Consider the following 17,755-nt stretch of genomic DNA (forward strand, 5'->3'; position numbering starts at 1 on the left):
TGGAACATCCTTATAGGATGCTACTTAGGTGCCCAGTTTGGAGATGATACCAGCAAAGATTGGGTCTCTTCCTCCAGGACACAGCAAATGCCCTAAATCAGTGGATCGAGGTCTATAATGCCACCAGAGCAGGTAGGGTTTGTTTGTTTGTTTGTTTGTTTGTTTGTTTTCTTTAGAAGTAAACATTATTTCCTTGCTTCTCAAATCTCCGTTTCTTTATACTGAATATGCAGAAGTAGAAGAGCCAGAGGCCCTGAACTTGTGAAATTACATTTTATTAATTTCAAAACCGATTGCATTGTTAGCTATATTTTGAAATGCCCAGTGTATTAATGATCTCAAAAATCGTGCTTTTAGATGTAATTTATTCAACATTATATAACCTCTTAATTACTATTTTCTAAAATTTTTTTCATTGTTTCATTTTTTTTATTAGACTTTGTTCCTTCTTTAACATATAATGTCTTGAAAATTTGATTATTGTATTTTTATTTTCTCTTTTAAAAAAGCTTAAGTTTATTTTTTAGTAGATATGTAGACAAAAGCATACCTGGTTTGGGCACTGACCTAAATTAATCCAGTATAATAAAAATTTACTTGTTTCAGTATGTTTCTGTGTAAAGTAATAAACTTTAATAATAGAAAAATAGAAAAACGGATATGATAATCATAGCTCTATGCTTAATAAGTAATAGTCCTCTGAGTTAATTTCTTTTCTCTAAATTGGGAATGATAAACCCATATCTACTTGAGGCCATATTTTTAAAAGATTTTTGTTTATTTATTCATGAGAGACACAGAGAGAGAGAGAGGCAGAAACATAGGCAGAGGGAGAATCAGGCTCCCTCTGGGGAGTGTGGTGTAGGACTTGATCCCAGGACCTTAGAATCATGACCTGAGTCAAAAACAGACACTCAACCACTGAGCAACCTAGGTGTTTTGGGGGGACCATATTTAAACAAGATCTATATTATGTCATATTTAAACAGTATAATGAATCCAAAGTGCTTTCCTAAGTGTGCTACTGCCTCTTAAGTACTTTGACAAATGCAACTTTGTGTTTTCTAACTCTCCTTTATATCATAGGAAGCCATGTTTCTTTGTCCTTGGGAACTGGATAACCTCATAGCATAGGCCTTTAAGAAGTTAGGGCAGTAGTAGACCATAAAAGGACAAATAATGGTCATATTAGGGAAAGAGATCTTTGCCAAGGTGTTTGGAAGAACCTCAGATATCAGAAGCTTGCCTCTACGAACTATGGACAATTTGGCCTTGACCACAAACCAATTCAGTTATTTTTTTGTGGAGGTGATCCAAGTTACCATGTTCATTCCGAGCAGGGCAAAAGGAAAAGGTTCCTGTGGTATTGACACTTAATTCGAAAGTACTTTCCTAATTCAATTTAGTGTAACAAAAATAATGTAGTGATTTTGCCTATTTTATTCACATTTCTCTCTGGGCTTTTTTTTTTTTTTTTTTGAAGATTTTATTTATTTATTCATGAGAGACAGAGAAAGACAAGAAGAGGCATAGGCAGAAGGAGAAGCAGGCTCCCTGCAGGGAGCCTGATGCGGGACTTGATCCCAGGATCCCAGGGTCATGACCTGGCCAAAGGCAGATGCTCAACCACTGAGCCACCAGGTGCCCCTATCCCAGTGTTTTACTGTAAGTGTGAATAAGTATTTGTTGAATAAATGTTAGTGATTTGCATAATATAAAATGATATAGTTTCTCCTTTCTTTGGAAATCTTCTAACAAGTTCATATAGAACATTTCACATCTGCAAAAATACCTAGATAAGTTCAAATTTAATGAATTTAAGGATGAGTTCTAACCATTGCTATTGGAAAATTGGTAGAAATTGATTAGTTATAAGTGTCTTTGTTGAGAATCAAGTTGCTAGTTTGTTAGAATATTGACTTCTTGAATTATTGATTCTATAGCACAGTGTATGTGATACATACCTCCACTCCCATATTCTCTTTTTATAGTGCATTGTTTGGCCTTTCAATTAAAATCTAAAATCTGCGATATACTTTTTTTTATATGATGTTGGTATTAAGATTTATCTTAGAGTATTTTTTTCTCCATATAAATATCCAGTTTACTCATCAACACATGTTAAAAAGGAAGAACATTTTTCTCTATTGTACCTTGTGGAAACTTTGCCATACTCAGACAATTGTCCATTCTAGATCTCAGGGTTATTACATTGGTCATTTTTAACATCTTTGCATCAATACCAATTTTCATACTTAATAGACTTCTTTATGAAACCTAGTGAAGTCTAGTATGGGTAGAGATGTATGGCTTTAGACATTGGAGGACCTGGAAGCATATTACAGTGTAGGTGAAAGACTACATAAAGACAAGTATCCTGTGCTAAAGACACAGAACACTTGGCGTAAATTAAAAAATCCTCATGAGGATGTGACATGTATTAGTATGTTTGTTCTTCTTAGTTGACACAACCCATCTGGGGCTTTTATTGGCATCTTCTGTACAACCTCTGTTTGAGAAGTTTAGGGAAGTTGTAATTTACACTTAGGACTAAGAAAAAAATATTTATGGGAAGTCCAAGAATATTCTGGATAACATGATTCTCTTCAATTGGCTTATATCATTGTTATAAAGTCAGTTGCATTTCACAGGGATATTTTGAGATGTGATAATTTCTACAACACTTTGAGCATTGACCAGCATTACACATTGACCTTGCAATGTGGCTGGCTTAGAGGAAGAGGTCAGATGAATAAATTCAGGGTAAGAACATCCCAGGATGTCTAGACGGGTAAAGCATCCATCTCATATTCCAGCTCTTCTTGTGACCATGCAAAGAAGAGAGATAATGTGATATGTGATGGGAGCAATTGGCAATCTGGTTGCAGCAGGAATGGCAGCTTTATTGTTTGTGAGTCAGGAATAGTGCCTTACTGGCACAGAACAGTACTGTGCACTATGGTATAAAATAATGTTAGATATTCAAGTGAATGATAGACTCAGATGATTAACTGGGAAAGATGGTTCAGGCACAGTTGCCCTCACCATGACTGAGTTTCTACTCACATCCAAGGACCCAAATCCAGAGAAAGGATTATGAAAGTTGGAACAAAAGTAAATTTGGCTTGGAGAGAGAATTACCTCCTCCATTTATGGACTATAAAATGGTACTAGACATATCTGAGATAATGTGAATGATGATGCCAGTGGTATGGATGATGGTTACTGGTTAAACCAAGCCAGTGCACTTGGCTGGAATTGGGAAGGTGTGCCTGTAACCCCATATGCCCAAGGGCTATGGGGCTTGGCATTTATAATACTGGATATGTGTGAGGGTTCCTGCCATGAGATAGGACAAATGCTAAGCTACATGCCAGACTGCAATGTTAGAGCCATAGGAAATAAAACTGAGCACTCAGTGCTGCAGTGACTCATAAATGCCTCAATAGTAGAGCTGTGGATTGGCTCTTACTCAACTACAGCTCTAACTCATGGAGAATCACAAAGGAACACTGCATCTCTCCTTGAGGGATTGAGTTTTTATAGAACAGCCAGACTTCGAAGGCAGATGCAAAAGTGCTGTTGCCAATGTGACCTGGTGATGTTCTAGGGGCAACAGTGGTGATGTCAGTGTCACCACTATGCTCCTGAACAAAAGCTTTTTTAGTGACTGTTACACTGGGATATCTATTCTAGAGCCTAACCAATATTCTCTGCTATCACATAGTGATATATATGGGGAATGCAGACATACAAAACTCCTCAAAGTGAGAGACCCTGACTAGGTGTGTTTAAAGTTCAAGCTAGGAAATTATGAATGACAGCTTATTTTATTGGTCTTGACTGTGCATTAAGACAAAATGTCAATAACTATTAGATGAGACAAAAGTAGCAGTTGAAGAGAAATCCCAGCTTAAAATGCAAATATTCCAAAAGATGAAAGTTTGAAAATCAGTATCAAAAAGTAAAAGAGGGCAGCCCGGGTGGCTCAGTGGTTTAGTGTTGCCTTCGGTCCGGGGAGTGATCCTGGAGAGCTGGGATTGAGTCCCATGTCGAGCTCCCTACGTGGAGCCTGCTTCTCCCTCTGCCTCTCTCTCTGCCTCTCTCTCTCTCTCTCTCTCTCTGTGTGTGTGTGTGTGTGTGTGTTGGTGTGTGTGTCTCTCATGATTAAATAAATAAAATCTTTTTTAAAAAAGTAAAAGAATTGCAAATTAAACAAATAAAAAGGAAGTGCATTGATAAAGATGAAATTAGAATTAAAATGAATAGAAATAATAGCAGTCTTAACCTGAATAGATTTTTCACAAACTATCTGAAGTTTGTGAAATAAAAGTCTTTTCATAAATGCCTTTATGTTTGGGCATATTGAAGTAAAGCCCCCAATAATGAACACCCAGAGTTCAACCTGTCTCCATCCCTGGAAAGTAAAAGTATTCTGCCCATGAGCATAACCACTTAATAGTTTACTGCCGGGATTGACAATTCAGAAAAAAAATCTGTGCCACACATTTACGAATCACCTTGTTTTTTACACCATAGACGATAGGGTTGAGTGCAGGTGGCACAAGCAGGTAGATGGTAGACAGAAGAATGTGGGTAGGCGGAGCAACATGTCCAAAACGGTGGCTGAAGAAGGAGAAGAAGGCAAGAATATAAAATTCAAGGAAAACAAAAATGTGAGCTGTACATGTATTAAATGCTTTGAGCCGAGCCTCCTTTTGATGTAGACGGAAAACAGCCTGGAAAATAAGAATGTAAGAAATAATAATAAAAATCATGTCAAACCCCAGTATTGTAAAACCTACAAGGAGACCACATGTTTTATTGACTCGGATGTCTTCTGCAGCTAGCTTGACCACAGCCATGTGCTCACAGTAAGAGTGAGCAATCACAATGGAATGGAAAAAATGTAGTCTTTTGATTAAAACAGGTAGAATGCCAACGAGCACCATTGCCCGAATTGCCACAACCAGCACCAAAGTAACCAAGATGAAAGGAGTGAGGATGGTTGTGTGCCTCAGTGGATCACAGATGGCAACATAGCGGTCAAAGGCCATGGCCAACAGGATGCCAGATTCCATGCCCTGCAAGGAATGGATGAAGAAAAGCTGGGCTAAGCAAGCATCAAAAGCCATGGAGCGGGAGCCAAACCAGAAGATGGCCAACATCTTGGGAGCAATAGCTACACAGAGTCCTATGTCAGTGGCTGCCAGCACTGCCAGGAAGATGTACATGGGCTGATGCAAGCTGCGTTCTGCAGGAATGATGATCAGTAAAATGATGTTTCCCAGAAAAGCCACCACACATACTACAAAGAAGGAAAATCCAATCCAAAATTGCACATGCTCTAGTCCAGGGATCCCAATTAGCATCACTGTTGTGGGGTCCAGATATGACATGTTAATGGATGCCATGGAAGTTTGTGCTCTCTCTTTTCATCACTAATCCTCAATCCTGCAGAAAGAGAATGGGAGTGAGAAGTGAAGAGGACACAAACCCCACTATCATTCAGACATATCGATCCTTGAAGAAATAAGTTTAGGCTTTGGGTTACAGTTTGGCTGGATTATTCAGAGGTTCTGTGCTAACACAGTAGTAGCAAACAATCCTACAAAACTTCTGCTAGAGGGCAGCCCAGGTGGCTCAGTGTTTTAGCACCTTCTTCGGCCTAGGGCATGATCCTGGAGACTGGGATTGAGTCCCAAGTCGAGCTCCCTGCATGGAGCCTGCTTCTCCCTCTGCCTGTGTCTCTGCCTCTCTCTCTCTCTCAATCTCTCTGTCTCTCATGAATAAGTGAATAAATAAATATTTTTTAAAAACTGCTTTCTTTGTGGAAATGGAAACCATGAGTCTGAGAATACTGATCTTTTGCATTTTCTATGACCTCTAGGCTGGGCTGTTGGAGACACCTACAGTAGGCTTTCCTTCTTTATTTACATGTGGACGTCAGCTCAGTTTTGCTGCAAATGAAGATTCCATCCAGGCATCTTGTGGACCTAGAAGAACCCCATTTCTGTTGCCCCATGTGGATGAGTACATAGTTTATGCAAGCCTTCATCCTCAATCAGTATTACTCCTGGTCCAAGGAAGCAGGTTATATATCCCTGAATCTGTGGCATTGCTTTTCATATGGGGATTGGTAGGAGATAGTTTACCCATCTTGCATTCACTCAGTGTTCATTATAAAGACATTGAATAAGTCACTGTTTGACAGGACATTAAGTGTGGCCCTTCAAGGAAATTTGAAGAAGGTGGTCTGTTTCAAAGGCAGGCAGGGATGGGCAGTTCTCTGAATAAATTAAGTTCACTTAAATTTAAAGTAGATTTGTTGAAAGGAAAGGGAGAGTGGAATATGGAGGATGTTTTTTACAGAGTCTTAGAAAATTAGTGAAAGAATACAGAGGGACATTTTAGAAAGAGTAACAACTATAAATAGGATAGGATATAGTCAGAAGCAGAACTTAGCCTATTTAGAGATGCCATACTGCTGGATGAGCATGATGTTCACTCTCCACAAGTTAAATATCAGTGGATTACTTGGGAAAGTTGAATATCTTCTGGTTTCCACAATAAGGATACTACTACTTTATTCTCAGTAATTTTACACTGTACTATGATAGTGTATTCTATGCACTATACTATTGTTAATTAGCTGTGGTTTGAATCCTGAAGCGCCTTTGAGTATAATGAGCTAATCTTGTATCTCCCTAGGTTTATACTTTTTTAATGAATTGACCTGATTTCTCTTTAATGGAATCCAAAATCACAGTTAAGAAGTTCATTTTTTGTTTCCCAGTAGTATCTACTGCATTAATTATTCTCTAATATTTAAACCGGTTCTCATTTTACTCCAGTCTTTCCATGTCAACACGCTGACTGAAATAAGTCCCACAAAAGATTTTCCTCTGATTTGGTAACATCCATTCACCCTAGAAATGGAGCCTTTTATGTATAGCAATCGGACTCTTCTGTTTTTTTATTGGGGCAGTCGCTTGAAAATAGTCATATAAATAGCTGCCTCATGGTCACTTAAAGTACATGTGTGGAAGTATCAAAGGAATTTTTGATACAATAATTATTACATGAATGAAAAATAATTAATGGAGAGACACCGAGTTCTCTTTGCTTGTTTTCCAACAGTAAAACTAATGAGCAGGCTATAGTCAAAATAGTCGTAAGGCATTGACTAAAGCAATAAATATTGTGAAAAATAATTCCTTTGATGTTTATTATATTTGGATATATGTGGTGGAAGAACTAATGGGATATGTGGAAGAAGTTGCCAATAGTTATGAATGTGAGTTGCCAGATGATAGAAGCTAAGAGAGAAAGAAATCTCAAAATCTAAATAAATAGGTATCTCCTAATAATTGTTCAATATCTGGCTGATATTGTAAAGGCAAAAGCTCTATTTAACTTGATGATAATGCCTTTATCAGAGTATTTATCTAGAAACCAGCAAGCGGTTAAATTCAAAGCTTTGAAACTCTGAAAGATGAGCCTCTCACCACACACATACATTTACCTTTTATGGAATCCTGCTAGTTACCTTACTTATCACCCACAGTTTACCCATCTGTAAATTAACAACAATTGCTTTACTTACCCCATTACTAAATGAGATCATATAGAGAGCACATCAGTGGTTGGCATAGTTCACATATTTTCCATAGCAGTTTATGAAAATATGTTATTTTGTCAAGACAAAAACAGGCTGCATAATATCGAGGAGACAAGAAAAAAAACACACAGAAGTCAGTGAAAACTTGTTGATGATAGAAATGAAAAAAATTACCACAAGATGAAAATTCCAGAGCTAAAGAGCTTCCTTCTATCTTCCGGTATATAACTTGACCACAGCCAAAATAAGAAGATGATGTCCCAACTACTTTGCAGATTTCCATGCAGTTAAATAATGTCACATGAGTTTTACAAAATCTTTGTAACAATTACTCCTTTACAGACTTTGTGAGTTAGTAGGAATAAAATGAGATAAGCCCAGTGCATCTGAATTACGTTAAGTACAACTATTATGAGAAACAAGAAGTGCATGGATTTGATGAGTCTTATCTTTCAAATAACATAAATGCTATCATAAAAGGGATTGACTCAATCTTAGTTACTGAGTAGAAAAGAAAAAGATTTATTTATTTATGATAGACATAGAGAGAGAGAGAGAGAGAGAGAGAGGCAGAGACACAGGAGGAGGGAGAGGCAAATTCCATTATAGGAGCTCGACGTGGGACTCGATCCCAGGACTCCAGGATCCCACCCTGGGCCAAAGGCGGCGCTAAACCACTGAGCCACCCAGGGATCCCCAAGAAAGAAAGGTTTTAATAAATGATCTCCAGCAGAGGCAAGAGGTCAGAAAGGAGGTTTAAGTATCCTTTCCTCCATCATAAAAAGGACTAAGATGATGTATAAATGGATCAGACACTAAAGCTTTTCATAGCCTATAATTTTCCTGTATTATCCTTTCTGTATCACTCAAACACCCCACATCTCCACAGACATAGGTCGTTGGTTGTCTGATCCTTTTTTATTTTCAGTGAACTGAAAACGTTACAGTTAATAGGTATCCAGGTGACTGGATTCCAGAATCATGAAAACCACTTTGATGTATCATAAATTCTTAGAGGGCCAGAAATAGAAGATGGGACTGAATTATCTGCAAAATTCTTTCAATATAAATTATATTAGATTTACAATAATCTAAGTTCCCCTCCCCATTCTCTTTTTGTTGATGAAAAACTCTAAATACAGAGAAAAATATAACATGGCAATGGATAGAAAAATTAATGACCAAAGCAGGAGTGAGAAAAGTTAGTCCATTCATTCTCTCCTAAAATATAACCCATTATAGCCCTTTATTCACACCGAGTTCCCAAACTGTAGAGGAAAACCTTACCTGGATAGAGCTGAGGGCTGATTTGCCATGTGAGTAGGTGAGTTGCATCTTTGTTCCCACCAACATTTCCAGCAGAGGTGGATATTAAAGGAAAGGTCACTAGGCCTTCCTGGGTGCTTGGGCTGATCCCAGAGCATCATTACCTTCCTGATCCCCAGAGTGTCATTATCTTTCTGATCCCCTAGCTTCCTTCCCAGGAGTGAGTTGGACTGGCCCTGCAACATAAGGCCAGAGAGTTTTCTGAATTCTAGAAGGAAGAAGTCTGCCTGGATGGAGAAATGGGAACTCTGATCTTGGGTTAGGTTTAGAGAAATTTGAGCATGAGCTCATGAGGAGTGAAATCTCTAGAATGTGAGAAATGGAGATTTCTTAAGATGTAGAAATAAAACAGAAGTATGTTTTTCATCCTCTGTTACCTGACAGGACCTATAGATGAAGTAGTATAATAGTTACTATTGTGTTGATCAATATTATAGTAATCTTGCTCCACCAGCTCCTTCTTTTCCCACTAATACTACATATTACTCCTGTTTCTCCTTCATCTCCTCCTTTTCTTCCTTATCCTCCTATGAAGAATGTCATTCCTGTTGCCTAGTATTTCATAGTAACTTTCAGCTTTAAATGAACTTTAAGTATTTTTTTCCTTCTGGACCACATTCTTCAAGCTCCCCATGGTCATTGAAATATTCAGTAATTCATCATCTCTCCTCTATTTTTTGAAAGGTGATGGAATCTTTCAGCAAAACCTCCCAGATGACAAGTTTTATAGCTTATTATCAGTAATGGGTTATCCTTCTCAGAATATGGAGGATATTTCATATGTCAGCTGCTTTCTGACCCAGCGATTTAGTTCAGTTACCTGACCTAGAAAAATCATTAGGTAACTGATGGCAAAATGGGGGCAAATTGCCTTTCTCTAGCAAGCCTGTAGGTTACTGGCTTTTAGATTATGGTAACCAAGAGAGCTAGGGATTTCCACCTAGATGTCTTTCTTCTGAGTGAGGCTCAACTGTTTGACACTCTGTATCTTCATGTGATATCATCACCAGCTTGTTTATTCACTTACATACTTACTTTTTTAGCATTAAGTTGTTAGTATTTGTCCAATCATTAGTTCAACTTCAGTACACATACAGAATCAGTTTGGTCTGTGAAGAGGAAAAGAAAATGTTTTCATGCACCATCATTATTATCTTTCATTGATTTTTCCTGTTTTTTCTTCTTCCCGGTTTCCTTAGGAATTTATTCTAAGGGCTGACATCTCTCCCTTTTGCTACCTCCTTATCTCACTTTCTTTTCTCTACACCACTCTGATTATTTCCCACTTTATTCTTTGACATAGGTCTTGTCTTTCAATTCTTTCTTTTTTTCCTTCTTTCTCTCTCTTTTTATGTCTGTCTCACTCAGTTTTCTCAAAGGGTCTCAATCAGTTGTCTGTTCTTTTTGGAGAACCACCCCCCTTTCTTCAATATGCATATATAAATGTGAAATTCTCATCAAGAGAATACAAACTTTAGCAGAGAAATATTTTAGACTGTCCTTATTATATTTTATAACTTAGTTCTTGAAATAACAGTTTATATCCATGTTTTTTCCTGTTCAGGTCCTATTTTAATATGTCTTAATCTTCCTTCTTTCTACTTGATTTTTGTTGTTGTTGTTGTTGTTGTTGCAAAGAAATACACATCTCCACAAAAATCAGTTTTACTACTTGGTATTTACTAAAAAGAAACAGATAAGTCCGCAATAAGACTTGTTATAATAATTTACAGCCCTGACAACCCAAATGTACATCAAAGGATCAGTCTTGATTATTCTTTTCACTGAGATTTAACATGTGTATGCTACTGGGTAACCATTACCCAACATAAGATACAGAAAATTTTCAGTACCTCAGAGTTCCCTCATGCCAACTTCCAGTCATTTTCCTAAGTCTCTCTTCCCTCCAAGCAACTATTTCTTGTTTTTTTTTTATTACCACAGATTACTTTTACCTGTTCTTAGATTGCATTTGAGGGTTATTCCATAATTTGAAAATAATGGAGTTTCAAGCAGAGAGATGGATTTGGCAAAGGAAGAGTCTTGAAACAATGGTTGTGGGTATCTGTACACATTAAATATTATTATGGTTCAGAACATGATGTGGAATATTGTGGGAGATAAAGAAGCAAGTATGTGTGTATATGCACATCTATACATATGTAAAAATGTAAGTATAGATTACATTCAAATGTAAATATGTGCATACACATATGTATACACAAACTGCTTGTCTAAATGTATCTCCCACAATAATCCACATCATGTTTTAAACACTGAAATATTTAAATATGTGTATGGATTTGAGAGGAAATGTTTTAGGAAGGAATTGAGAGTTAAGAGTTAAAAGTGTTTGGTATCATTTAAGCAAGAAATAATGGAACATTTCCTTGAATCTACTGTATCAATAGGATGCAGTAGAATCCTCCTTTTATTTCTTGATGTTTCTGTGGATATTTTGCCTTCTCACTGCTTACCTCCTCCATATTGTCTATGCAATGCTCTCTAGATTTCTGAGCCACCAGATGAATGTATGAATGTCCATAACTATTTTTTAAGATTTTTTATTTATTCATGACACACACACACACACACACAGAGAGAGAGAGAGAGAGAGAGAGAGGCAGAGACACAGGCAGAGGGAGAAGCAGGCTCCATGCAGGGAGCCTGACGTGGGACTCAATCCTGGGTCTCCAGGATCAGTCCCTGGGCTGAAGACAGCGCTAAACCAATTAGCCACCTGGGCTGCCCTGTGCATAACTATTATCTATGCCTGTACTGGTGTCACTTTAAACAGAGATCTCTTTTACGGGATACAGAGAGCTGTCATGAGGAAGGAGCCACCATGTTCAACCATGCTCTGTGGACACAAATAGGTGTTTCATGCTGTTAAAAGACTTGATCTCTGTTGTCAAACCTATAATTCAGATAAGCTCTTTTAATGAAGTAGCGTACCTGGGGTAGTGAGCTTTTCATTGTGGGCCAGACACTTAAGGCTCCTATAACTACATCTCTTTTCTCTACATAGTTGGAAAATTACTTATTTCAAAATTGATTACAAAACCTTTGTTTTCAAGTTGGGAAGCATGTATATTAATTAAATACTGAGTGGATATATACAGATAGATTTGAATATACATAAACAAGTGCATATATGTATATCTGAATACTTTGACTTCAGTATATAATGTAATATTAGCCATTTATCTCTGTTTTTAGAAGATGTGAAATGAGTTCTCACTAAAAAACTTAGGCATTGAGGGGAACAAACAACAATAATATGGGGCAATGTAGGTGGGTTGGAGCTTTCTACTACAATGCTTAGCACATCTGATGGAAAGTCAACTGAAGATGAACATAATAAGAGTAAATCCCAGACTCCATCACTACTAGTTTTTACTAGTGGTAGTTTTACTATTATTAGTAAAGAGTTTTAAGTTTTACCAGTGAATAGCTTTAAGTTTTTCAATTTATTAATGGTAATTGTTAGACCTAATAAATATAGTTGCACAGTACCAAATTAATACACATAAGCTAGTTGTGTTTTGATATATAGATAATGAACTATCTGGAAAAGAAACTAAGAAAACAATCCCATTCAAAACAGCAGCAGAATAAAATACATGAGTAAACTTGACCAAAGACATAATAGACTGGTACACTGAAAATTATAAAACGCTGGTGAAGGAAATTAAAGATGATTGGAAATAAATCATATTTATTGAGTGGAGGAATTTATATTGTTAAAATTTCTGTGCTATCCAAAGTGATCTATAGATTCACTGTGATCCTTATCAAAATCTCAATGGCATTATTACAGAAGTAGAAAAAAAAAACCCACTAAACTTACACTGAACCACAAAGGACCTCTAATAGCGAAAACTATCTTGATCAAGAACAAAGCTGAAGGCATCACACGTCCTGGTTTCAAAATATATTACAAAGCTACAGTAATCAAAACAGTATGATACTGGAATGGAAGCAGAGAAATAGATCCATAAAACCTGAATACACAACCCTGAAGTAAATCTGTCCATCTATAATCAGCTGGTCTTCTACAAGGAAGCTAAAACAATGGAAAGACAGTAGCCTCTCCAATAAATAAATGGTGTTGGGAAAACTGGATATCCACATGCAGAAGAATGCAATTATATCCTTATCTCACATCACTCACAAAAAAGAACTCAAAATGGAAGGCTCAAAAGAAACACCTGAAAACATAAAAGCCCTTGACGAAAACACTGGGAAAAATCTTCTTGCCATTGCCTAAGTAATGATTTTTCAGATATATAACATCATAGCATAGACAACAAAAACAAAAGTATATGAGTGGAATTGCATCAAACTAAAAAGCTTCTGCACAGCAAAAGAAACACTCGACAAAGCAAAAAGAGTAGGAGGACGGATTTGTAAGCCAGGTAGTTCGTTAGGGGCCAATATCTAAAGTATTTGAGGAATTCATACTACTTAGTAGCCAAAAAAACTCTGAATAACCCCATCACAAAATGGGCAAAGGACTTGAAGAGACATTTCTCAAAAGAAGGCATGAAAATGTCCAACATGTAAATGAAAAAGTGCTGAACTTCACTCATCCTCAAGGAAATGCAAAGCAAAACCATAGAAAGATATCACCTCACACACCTAGGATGACTGGTATCAAAAATACAAGAGATATATGTTGGAGATAATGTAGAGACTAGAGAACCCTTATATGCTGTTGGTGGGAGTGTTAGCACAGCCATGGTGGAACCCAGTATGGGGTCCTCAAAAATGAAAACACAAAGCAAAACTACAATGTGATCCAGCAATTCTACTTTTGGTATACATCCAAAGGAAATGAAACCATTATTACTTGTTTTTGGTTGGAATTAAATTCAGTTAATCAGAGGAGTAAAGAATATATTATTGGCCTTTTTAGTCTCCTTCAGGATTTCAGGTCCCATTAAGTGGTTGACAGATTAAAAGGTATTGTATTATTGAAGGATGGCTACATCTGGAATTAACACCTGAGGATATGCACAGGTAAAATACGAGGCCTGTTAATGTAGCCTGTCAATCATTACCAAGTATACAAACCATTCTCCCATCTGACAATGACTCTATAGGGACCAGTTTGTGTCAAATGCTATTTTTTTAATGCTGTTCTTGCTTATCCTCTGAGAATATTACGTTGAAGCTGCTACATATAGAAGCTACATCTTTGGACTGCTTGTTAGTTCTGAATCAATTTCTTGTATGAGCTAATTAGTATATTATCAGTGTGGAGAAGGGTAAAGAAAAGGCTAGCCTGAGTGATCTCAGTAAAAATTTTTAGGACATGAGGACTCCTCCAAACACCACCTTTTTATTTTCTGAATCATAGATTCAATGAAGGAGAAATAAATCTTTAAGCTAAGGAAGTAAACATTTTGTATTCTCAATGGATGAAATAGTTAAAGAGCCAGATTTTAGGAGGCAGAGATCTTTTTTAAGGATATCATAGGAATGAAGATTATCTCTCTTGAAATTATTTTTATATTACATGACTTACCTGAAGGAATACAGTATAGATAACAAAAATATGGATACATTGTGACATCTGGATTTACATACAGGTTGGTATTTTCAAGAGGATGTCATCATAGTGATCAAATCATGTATGCTTCTCGAGAAAAAGTATTTTTTGAAACCAATGTGTATATCCTTCTGTGCAGTTTTCCTTTCCAATGTTCTGTATTGTATTTATGCTTTCTACATGTATATTGAACACCTAATAAGTTAAAGCCAGTGATCTAAACACTGGATTATAAAATTCCCTGTAGGCTATACAATGTATGTATATATGTGTGTATTTTTCACCCAAAGAATCTTACCTAATCTGAACTCTTTGAGCCCAGACTACAAAAGATTTAAATTCATTATGTCATGATTGCCCTTCCTAAAGGAACTTTGTGATTTTTTTCCTTTATATATATATATATATATATATATATATTGCTATCTATGAACCATTCTATCTCATCTATATCACCTATATAGATGAGATAGATTCCCAAGACCAGATGTCATATGTTGTTTAGATTCCACACTAAATGAAACTTATCTTGAGTCGCAAAACTTAGTGCATTGCTATCATTTCTATAGAATTCATTCCCACTCATGATAGTCCACTGCCTTACAAATTACTTCTTTACAATCTGCTCATCAGATAAATAATTCAAAAATCTATATCTGCACCATTCAAGAGTTTTTCACAAGAGGAAAACATGGGGTTAGTAAGTGTTGAAGCCTATGAAACAATCCTTCAGTTAGGGATATTTGGAGAGTTTAAGTGTGTTTTCATGGTTCTGGTAAGCTTATGAAAGGATAACCATGTATGCTTTTTATGAATACATACTGTATTTATGAGGACCTGTTTGAAACATAGGAAAAACAGATTTCCTCTTTAAGAGTTGATGGCAGTACTACTCAGTGTCAGTGCCTCCATGGGAGACGGGAGAGAACAGAAGACGAGTAAAGGAGGGTTTCTCTACAAGCAAACAATTTGCAGCAATCTAAGAGTCTTTCTCTTCTTTAATCCTCCTAGCCCCTGTCTCCTCACTCTGCCCTTTATCTGGGGATGTCCCGATGGCTTCTCTGTCATGGAGGTACATTTTTTTCCCGTGGAACTGTGAAAAGTATAAATGACTATCCTTTATACAGTACTTGATATTTTGGACATCTTTTGACCAATTTAACAAGCCAGTGAATGACTGCTCTGCATGTATCAGAATGTGGTTTTCTGGATGAATAAATGAGGGAGCACCAGAAGGGTCCATCTCTATAGTGCTAAGTCTGAAACACTGAGTATAGGAAGGTAGTGAATGACTTTAAGGTTAAGAAATATGTTGTTTCTGCGTGTGTGTGTGTGTGTGTGTGTGATCCTTATCAATATATGTGTTGGAAGAACATATAATATTTCTATTTAAAGGGTACATGATAGAAAAAAAACAACAGGAAAAAAGGTGACATATACTATGCTTTATGTTAGTCACATATGGAGTGTGACAAATGAGATCTGGAAGGTATGAAATACATTATTCTTATTTAAGAAGCAATCCCAAAGATGTACATATCATGTTACCATTTAGAAATATTCCAAGTGATGTCACACTCTTACTACATGAAATCCTCCAAGTTTTTGTTGTCCAAATTTAATAAGTAACTCTGAAAGCTTGAGTGGCTGCATTGTAACTTTCTTCCTCTTAAATCGGGAGAAGGGATCATTTACTTTTACCCCCTACATCACATAGTGTGTGGGTTGTGCAATCTTCTGCCTAAAACAAGAATCCCTCCAATAACTCCATGAAAGTGTCACAAGGTTTCTGCTTGCTCATTACTTACTTACTGAAGGGAAATACTGACTGAGAAATTAAAGAGGAAAATTGCAAGTCTTGCACCCCCCAACACAGTCTCTGGTTACCACCATTATGGAAGCAACCCAAAGAAGTTAAAACCCCAAATGGCTTTGGGAGGCACTTCTACATTCTGAGGAGTAATATTCTGCATTATTCACCTTGGGGAATCTGAAGTATACTTTTTCGTAGAGTCTAACTTATCATTAGTCATAAATATACAGTTTAAATATTAACTGCACTTACCATATTTGAAACTGAATTTGACACTTGTAAAAGAATAAATATGTGAGAGATATAATTTTCAGACAGGAACTAATAGGAAGGAGGAGAAAGGAAAAATAAACACAGTAATAAATGATAAGGAGAACTACAGTGAGCAATAGATGAAAATATACCAAGTCAGGTTATGTACAACATACAATCGATGCAAAATTAGATCTTTTGCAGAAAGTTCTTAAGAAAACAAAGCAGAGGGGATCCCTGGGTGGCTCAGGGGTTTAGCATCCACCTATGGCGCAGGGCTTGATCCTGGAGTCCCGGTATTGAGTCCCACATTGGGCTCCCTGTATGGACCCTGCTTCTCCCTCTGCTTGTGTCTCTGCTTCTCTCTTTCTCTGTGTCTCTCATGAATAAAATAAATAAAATATTTAAAAACAAAGAAAACAAAGCATAGAATTTTAGAATATTCTCAAGACAGTTGTTTATACATCTGATGTTTTTCTAAAACAGGCAGAAGAAAAGGGAAAATATGAAGAAGCTATTAATGTAGAGAAATTGTGCTTCAACTCCTACTACTTTCTCCTTTGACATATGAGTTCCCCAAACATGTGCTTTTTTGTCTGTTTCTTTGTGTTCCTGTTTCAGAACAGTTTTTCTTGCAATTTTCATTCCCAGAATGTGTAATATATCAGGCTCTGTAGGCTTGAGCTCAGTCATTCAGATATCAACTTCAATATGGCATTCCCATCACCCACACATATCACTCATTTTCTATCATATTCTGATGTTTTCCTCATGGAGTGTAACCTCCAGGAGAGGATCTGATCTGTGCCTTACTTTACTCTCAGTGCCTGGAGTGTGTTTTGTCACACTGCAACTGCTTACTGAACAGTTGTTGAATTAAGTACGATTGAATAGACAAGGCCTCTTTTATGGAAATGAAAGGTTACAGAAACTTATATGCCCCTGTGAAAATATGAAATGATATATCAATTAGTCTTCTGTATTTTCAAGCACAGTATTTTATATGATGTTACAAATTTGATTATTCTGGTCCTAGTGAATTTAAATACACCTGATTATGAATTGGAATTGTTTTGAACATAAGGATCTTCTTGAACTGAATCTCCACATTTTGAGCACCTGGTTTGATAATCTGTCATAGCAGCTTCATCTTCAGAAGTAGTGACAAACAGCAAAGGGAAACAACATT

At 36.7% G+C, this 17,755-nt stretch overlaps 1 protein-coding gene across 1 annotated transcript; it reads right to left on the reverse strand.

Annotated features, from left to right (window-relative positions):
* Positions 1-4,463: 4,463 nt before the first annotated feature.
* Positions 4,464-5,414, reverse strand: LOC112912098 (olfactory receptor 52A1-like). Its single transcript, XM_025988835.2, has one exon. It carries the CDS (start codon positions 5,412-5,414, stop codon positions 4,464-4,466), a length of 951 nt encoding a protein of 316 aa, XP_025844620.2.
* Positions 5,415-17,755: the final 12,341 nt, after the last annotated feature.

This window comes from Vulpes vulpes, chromosome 11, assembly GCF_048418805.1.
Source record: "Vulpes vulpes isolate BD-2025 chromosome 11, VulVul3, whole genome shotgun sequence".
In the NCBI taxonomy this organism is placed as follows: Eukaryota; Metazoa; Chordata; class Mammalia; order Carnivora; family Canidae; genus Vulpes; species Vulpes vulpes.